This window comes from Vicia villosa, linkage group LG2 (genome assembly GCF_029867415.1).
Source record: "Vicia villosa cultivar HV-30 ecotype Madison, WI linkage group LG2, Vvil1.0, whole genome shotgun sequence".
NCBI classification, from domain to species: Eukaryota; Viridiplantae; Streptophyta; class Magnoliopsida; order Fabales; family Fabaceae; genus Vicia; species Vicia villosa.
The window spans coordinates 70,997,218-71,005,383 of NC_081181.1; the positions used below are offsets into that span (position 1 = coordinate 70,997,218).

The 8,166-nt window shown below is 33.2% G+C and overlaps 1 protein-coding gene and 1 long non-coding RNA gene across 2 annotated transcripts; one reads left to right on the forward strand and one right to left on the reverse strand.

Moving 5' to 3' along the window:
• Positions 1–2,580: 2,580 nt before the first annotated feature.
• On the reverse strand, positions 2,581–4,933 carry LOC131649323 (uncharacterized). Its single transcript, XM_058919090.1, has 3 exons — positions 3,513–4,933; positions 3,046–3,367; positions 2,581–2,961 (listed from the first exon to the last, which is right to left on the reverse strand). The coding sequence occupies exons 1-3, from the start codon at positions 4,931–4,933 to the stop codon at positions 2,581–2,583; spliced, it is 2,124 nt and encodes a 707-aa protein (XP_058775073.1).
• Positions 4,934–6,678: 1,745 nt separating this feature from the next.
• On the forward strand, positions 6,679–7,922 carry LOC131646269 (uncharacterized). Its single transcript, XR_009297385.1, has 4 exons — positions 6,679–7,063; positions 7,147–7,213; positions 7,609–7,690; positions 7,783–7,922. It is a non-coding gene; the product is annotated as an uncharacterized LOC131646269 (long non-coding RNA).
• The last annotated feature ends 244 nt before the right edge of the window (positions 7,923–8,166 follow it).

The window sequence follows — 8,166 nt, forward strand, 5'->3', positions numbered from 1 at the left end:
GAGTGACAGATGGTGGTCGGATCTGAAACTCAATCGACAAAATCAAACCGCTGAACAATGATGTCCATTTTCATGTTCTTCACCTCCTTATCCATGTTCTTCATGTTCTGATTCTAACATATTTTTTATGTTGAATGACCGGATAATGATGAAGGTGATGTGTGTTTTTGTTGTATGTTTGTGGTCGGATCTGAAACGCAATGGACAGAATGAAACCGCTGAACAACCATGTCAAAATTTTAGGGTTCCATAGACCGACCATGTTCTTCCGCTTCTTATCCACAATATTCCTCTTGTCATTGTATTATGATGTCTCTTGAATGAGGGTTTTCAATTTGTGAATATGGTTTTCAAATTGTGATTAGGGTTTTTGTGGATGATGTGATGATTTTGTGATAATCAGCTTACTGATATGTTTGTTTTGAAATTTGTTTTAGACATCATGCTTCGATCCAGCAATTGGGAAGAGAGTAGCGGGCTACAAAAAGGTTTGGTTTTATTTGATTTCAAAGATGGTGTTTATACATATTATGTTTGTATCGATTTTCTATATAAAAGTATGTTTGTATGGAAACGCAATCGTTGTATGATGGTGGTCGGATTTGAGACGCATACGACAATATCAAACCGCTGAACAACGATGTCCAGATTATAGAGTTCCATACACCGACCATGTTCTTCCTCTTCTTATCCACATTGTTACTGTTCTGTTTCTAACATCTTTTTTCTGTTAAATGACCAGATAATGATGGAGGTGATGGTGGTCGGATCTGAAACACATTCGACAAAATCAAAACGCTGAACTATGAGTTTCATTTTATACATTTCGAATTCATAGTTGTAATATATTTTATTTGGCACTGTTATTTTGTTCTTGGGAATTGTTTGTAGATACATGATTCTCAACCGCTCTCTGTTGCAAGTTTGAAGTCTTTTGCGGACAAATAAAAAAGGTCTAACACTTCACAAATTGAAATTACACTGAACCGGTAAGAAAACATTAAGTTTCATTTTAACCGATTTGACTCCTTCATAATGAGGGGTGTACTTTAAAGGGCAAAGTGCACCATGTATCTTTCTTTCATTTAATCAGTAATCTCTGTTTATACGTTACATTGTGATCTTTTATGTAAGTAACCCATGTGCTTTGTAATTCGTTTTTATATCTATGTAGCTATAGGTGACTTAAGGGGATGAAATTTGGTTTTGGCATTGACAAGAAACTAAGTGACGTTGGCATATCGAGTTGGATTGGCAAAGAGTATTTTTTTCAAATCAAAGGCTTTGCCATGACAGATGGGTTTATGTTTTTAAATTCGTTTTTATATGTATGTAGCTAAGTTGACAAGCAACTAAGTGACGCTGGCTTACAGTGTTTAATGAAGCCATCAGTTTTATCGAGGTAGTGATTTTATTAAAGCAGCATACCATTGGATTTGAACCATGTTGTGTTGGCAGCACACCATTCAATCCATGTCTCTCCACCTGCAAAAAATTAAAGCACTCAATTGTTTATGTTGTAAAATTACTCTTTGAAATGCATTTTTGAATGTGATGGGAGGCAGTATCAAATCCTATTTGTTCTTGATGATGTATGGTCAAAATTTGTGCTGCAGCAGCTTATGTTTAAAATACCTCGTGTCAAATACATTGTTGTAAATCTATTATCGTGTGCTTGGTTTGAATTTTTCATTATTTATTTGTTACTGACATACTCATGGTACTGAAACATCCGTGGGAATAATCATGATTATCTTGGGACTATGACATGATTAACCAGTAGTTTTGACTATTTAAAGAAGCTGATGATTTGTGGTTAGGGTGGTGTCTATGACATGATTTTCTCAAATGCCCTCAGCATTATAGGAAGTTTAAATGTGCTTATTTTCTTTATTACCATATATGCTTTCAAGAGTGAATTGTATCTGTTAGTGTTGTGTAGTTCTGTAGGTTGTTATGTTAGTAATTTATACCTTCCATTTCTTATTTTTGTGTTGTTTGTTTTTACAGTGTTTCTATTTTATACCTTCTATTTCTTTTCACTGTGTTGTTTGTTTGGCTAAGTGCATTTTTCTTTTTTGTTATTGGTGCAGGGTTTAAATTTGACGTGTTGCTTGAGGCGCTTTTCTAGGATTTGAGGTTTTGGTTATGTTTGTTCATTTTTTCGTCGGGACAGTGCGTGTGGTGCATTTGTCAAATATGATTGTTGTACTGAGGTGGATACAAGCTTCATATAGGAAGTTTTCGGTAATGGAAGTGCTATCGCCAGTGTTTAAAAACTCTAGAGTTTACACGGAAACGGTATAGGATTAAAAAACCGTAACTCGAGAAACGTAGCACAGAACGTAGGTTTTTACTACTGGTAAAAAGTATATTTATATGTGCATAGTTTTATACATATGTCAAAAATAATCATATATAAAGAAAATAAGTTCTAAATCATAATAAAAAATTCATAAGTTCACCATCTATATTCATAAATTCATAACTAAAATAATAACAAAAAAACTTAGTTCAAAATAAAATCAATCCTTAAACAAAAAGAAAAGTAAACAAGCTTAAAACAACTACTTGAAACATTCAAATGTCATCAAATCTCATATATGGATAGTCGTCTTCATCCTCATTTTCATCTTCATTTTCTTCTAGTTCTTCATCTTCATTCGCTTCTAATTCTTCATCAATTGGATCATCATTAATTGGACTAGGAGGAACATCCAAATCATCACCAACAACACCAACACTACTAACATCTTCTCCATCATTAAGTATGATGTCTTCATGTATATGACCATTACCATCTCTATTCTCTTGCCATTCATCTTCAGAAGGAATATCTTCATAAAAGTTATACGAAGATTTCCTAGCTTCCTTCTTTTTTCCCAACTTTGAATTAGTCATCACATAAACTACGTCGTTCATAGTTTTTTGCTTTAAACGAATCCTCTTTTTAGTGTGGACCTAAATAAATTTTAAAAAATTAAAATCTAAAACTTATACTCAAGATTATTAAAAGTTGAATACTCAATTTAAAATATTACTCACCCTTTCAAAAACACTCCAATTCCTTTCGCATCCAGATGAACTACAAGTTAAACTCAACACTCGCATTGCAAACCATTGCAATTCGGGATATGCACTTCCATAAGACCCCCACCATTGTGTTGGTGTTTTGGTTTTAAGTGCTAGAATAGCTAAATCACAACCAAATTTTCCATCTTTTTCTTTGAAGCTTTCAAGTTGGTAATCAATCTTAGAATGCTTTTCCAAGTCCGGCACCATCCGATTCAAACACTCATACATTCCATCCGCAACTTCATTATCAATGACGTATTCCAGAGCATAATGCAAGATAGTATTAAGAAAACTTCCACATCATCCGATGTAATTGCTTATCCTATCTTTCATCAATAATTTTCCATATCGGTTTGTAACTAATTAAGAGGGAAATGAATTAGATTTGAAACTAAGTGTGTAAGTTTTAAACCAAAAGAAATTATAAGATAAGTTACCTGCTACCAACACCTTTGAAGTCTGATCGAATCTTCTCTTTTGCTCGGTTCATTTCTTCATAAATGAAACCCATGGCTGGTTTCTCATCTGAATCCACCATGCAAAGTACCCTAATTAAGGGAAAAGCACCCCTTATGCAATACACAACATCTTTCCAAAATTTCTTATCAGTAACCAAACCTTCCACAAAGATCCCATCATTACTCTTTGCAAGTTTACTAGACTTCCACTCGTTTGATGTAAACATATTTTTTAGTGATGCCATATTTTCATACAAACATCCCAAGGTTAAGTATGAAGTGGCAAAGCGAGTTAAGCCGGGTCGAATCAAATCACCTTCTATAGTAAATTTATGCAATAATGAAATTAGGCTCGTTCTTGCATAAATGAAGGTTGTGATTTTCTTACCGCATGCAATTGTCTCTTTGTGCAGTGTGATCTTTTTCTCAAAATCCTCTAACATTAAGTCGGTACAATGTGCGGCACAAGGTGTCCAATACAATTGCTTCCTCTTTTGCATCAATAAATCTCCGGCTGCTTTGTAATTCGCTGCATTGTCCGTTACAACCTGGACCACATTATCTTCCCTAACTTTCGCAACAACATCATCAATCATTTTAAACACCTTGTCTGCAGTCTTGCTTTTATCTGATGCATCAATAGATTTCAAGAAAACAGTTCCTTTAGGACTATTCACCAAAAAATTTAGTATAGTCCTTCTCCTCCTATCAGTCCACCCATCCGTCATTATAGTGCAACCTAACTTCTTCCAAACAGCCCTGTGTTCATCTAATTCATCATTAATCCTATTCATGTGAAAATTCAAATATTTCCCTCTAACCTCATAATTGGATGGTGGTTTAAAACCTGGACCATGTTTAGCAACAAGTTCAAACATTGTCTTCCATTCTTCATTATTACTGATATTAAATGGAATAGCATTATTGTAAATACATAAAGCAATGGCCTTACATGCATCCTCTCTCATTTCCTTTTTCCATATGTTGTTTATAGTGGCTTGAGAAGTCACTCCCACTCCACGTTTCTTAAACATATTTGAGGTGTTAAGAATCTCTTCCTGACTTTTTCTCTTTCCGACAATAGTAGGCTCTTCAATATCATACAGATTTGATTTCTGAATCAACTTAGTCTGCAATTCCACAACAACAGTCACTATTTCCTTCTTAACTTCATCTGGAACAGCTCTACATGGTTTGACATCCTTACTAGTTCCAGCTAAATGGTGCTTGATTCGATAAACTCCTCCACTAAAATCTTCCCTACAAAACTTACATTTCCATTTTTTTGAGTTTGGAACTGGTAAAGCATGTTTCCATGCAGGATCAGACTTATTTCCAGGGGCGTTTTTTGGAACATTTATGTTATTTGGAAGAGGTATTGGTGCACTTCCAGAAGCCATTTGAGAAAAAAATGAAAAATAGGAAGAATGATAAAACAGAGAAGTAGATGAATAGGAAGAATATGAAGGTGCATATATTGTTTAGAGTTGAAGAAGAGGAACGATAAAATAAAGTAGAAGAAGAGGAGAATATGAGTTGAAATAAAGAGGAACGAAAATAAAGTAGAAGAAGAGGAGAATAGGAAATTATATATATATATATATATATATATATATATATATATATATATATATATATATATATATATATATTGTTGAGGCTAAGTTTTTGTTATAGGCTAGATTTAATAATAATCAGAGGCGTGTAAAGGAAGTAGATAAGGATGGAAAATAATAATAATTATTATAGGCTAGGTTTAGGTCACTAATTATTGCAAATAGTTTTCATTTTAGGTATGAGATAACTATTATATTGATTATATATTGATATTAACATCAATAGTATTAATGGAGGCAAACGGTTACTTTTTGAGAATTGCAAGCAGTTATCCTCCTGTCCAACACGTTTGCAAATGCTGTTTTTATTAATTTTTAATACAACCCGACCCGGATTCATATCAAGCTAAAAATTAGGGTTTTTTTTTTTTAAAACCCAGAAAATTGGGGCAGCTGGATTTCAAATTTTCCAACGTTTTTGCTGGAATGAATCGTACGTTTTTATCGAGTTTCACTCTTCCGTTTCCAACAGACTCGCAGCACGGATGCATGTGAATGGAACGTAAAATCGAACGTTTTTACGTCTCGACTCTCGTTTCTGCATACACTGATTAAGACTAAAAAAGAAAAAGTTCCTTAATGACTTAATTATTATTTCTTTGATATGTCCAAGCATTAGAAATATATTTGTAGGAACGATAACATTTAAGAAAGAAATAGAGAAAACTGTTTTGGTCTAGGCCGAGCAGGCCCATTGAATTGATACATTATGAACACCGATTTATTATTATTTTTTAAAAATAATGCACTTTTTGGTTAAACAATTTTCTCTTTCTTACATTTCATTTCTATTACATTTTAAAAATAAAAGCGTGCGTACCACATCAGTACCCGTGCGAACGCACGTGTAATACACCAGTACCATGTGAACGCAAGAGTAATTTTTTATATTTATTTGTCTAATTTATTAAAATTTATAAACCCTTTTATTATTACAACTCTATCAACCCTAAAAAAAAAACTTTTTTCTTCTATTTTGTAAAATTAATTTTTATAAAATATATGTTTAATAGTTTTTCTTAACAATAGTAGTTTTTAAAAACTTATACAAGTATCTTCCAGTCAATTTTTTTCTCTTTTTCAATAATATTATGATATCATCTAAACTGTTTGAATTTACATGACAAATTGGCACTACAACATTTTTGCCCTACGACCACGCTAAATTTTTCCACAACTAAAAAACTATGGCCACATACAAGTTTTGGCCAGGGTTTTCAAATCGTAGACATATGTTTTGAAACATTAAATTCGGAGTGTGAAACTGTGATTTTTTCTTCATTTGCCACAGTTAACAAACTGTAGATATTTTAAGCCGCAAATAAAAACCGCAGGATTATAATTTTCACTTCAAATTGTGGTCCAAATCCAAAAAAATATATCCCGCTAAAACTTCCCTCTTTTATTTTTTTTTTAAAGTTTCCCTCCCATTATTTATTTTCTTTTCTAATTTTTTTAGATTAAGAAAAGGAAAAAAAATTGAAAACCTAAATACAATAAGGTGAGATGCGTAACCTAATTTTTCTTTTCATGTTCCTCAATCAGTAAAACAGAATCAAGATCTCATCATCTTCTCCATCAGTAAAACAATCCCTCCAATCAATTTCCTCCGGCTCGACCACAACTTTCCAATTGAAACTCGAAAAAGCTTCACGCCTACTCGCAAACCTCTTCATATCACCCATCGGCGGCGCTTTTCTCCCTCCACCAACAGATCCAGTCTCATCAAATTTCCTTTCCACAAAATTCAGTTTCAATATCTGTGAAAACATTCTCTGAAACTTCGATTTCGATTTCTTCACATCTGCATCCTTTGGTTTCAAATCTTTGGTGAAGGAGGTTCTTATGTTACACTAACACCAGTACCATCTCTAGGTTTTCTTCTAGCTTCGTAAGGAATCATAATAACCATATGTCCAGAGAATCCTTTGCCACCGTTCTTTTTTGCACCCCATCTGTTTGTGTTATTGTCTGATCTAAATTTATGATATTTTCAGGACTGAAAGGTGCATTGTTATTGCTTTCAAGAACATGTTCCGAGAAAATCCTCCGTGTAGCACTGTTGTAAGTAGAACAAGACATGGAAAACAAGTTTGGTTACATTATATTTTATCTATGGAATCCAATGCACTGCACACCGTAGTTGTCTTGTATGAAGATGATGAGATATTATAAGCTTTACTTTTAGTACTTATACCAATTTTTGTGTCTCATTAACTGATTTCTATATATGTGTTGGAAACAGATTCATCGAGAGTTGCGTCTTGGCTAGATTTATACATTTTTGGTCTTCTAGTTGAATGCTTTCAGTGACCCTTTACCTGTAGTGTATTGATTTACTTCAGATTTAGATATCTACAGATTTCCTTCCCTCAATCAATCTATTTCTCTGCATGTATGAACAATTAACGTATCTTCAATACTTGTTTTACTAATTGAGATAATGATTGTGAATTTAGATAGCTCTGCTTGGAGGTTTCTTATTTTGTGCATGACTGAAAGACTGCCTGTTTCTTTTGAACCAATTATCTCACTCTACAGGTGATTAGGGTTTGCATTTTTCATTTATTGTTGTTGTTTCTATGACTCTCTTAGTTCTCTAACTCTAATGTATGTTACCTGTTCTTAACAAGGATTTTAACAAGGTCAAAATGGAATAGTTCGAGGTCAAAGTGGAATGGAAGTTAAACTGGTATCGGTATGTTTAAACTGAAACTGAAACTGATGTATGTTGAAACTGATGTTGAAACTCAAACTAAAATAATGTTGTTCAATCAAGCTTTGTATGTTGGAAGTGATGTATGTTGAACTGATGTTGAAACTACATAACCGCAAGCACTAAAATCTAAAACCATGAATCTATATAACCAACAGGAAAATCAACAAAATGAGTCGTAGTGGCAGTAATACCCTCACATCTATTTTTATTATTTATATACTGCAGCCTTTTGGTGCCTTTATATTTAACTAGATAACTCTTTTCATGTGTTATCATATCTTATGTTCAATTTGCTTCT

Coding starts and splice junctions, on each gene's coding strand:
- LOC131649323 (XM_058919090.1), bottom strand. CDS start 4,933: ATGGCTTCTGGAAGTGCACCAATACCTCTTCCAAATAACATAAATGTT. Junction 3,368..3,512: donor TTCAAAGGTGTTGGTAGCAG/GTAACTTATCTT, acceptor ATGATGTGGAAG/TTTTCTTAATACTATCTTGC. Junction 2,962..3,045: donor ATTGGAGTGTTTTTGAAAGG/GTGAGTAATATT, acceptor AAATTTATTTAG/GTCCACACTAAAAAGAGGAT.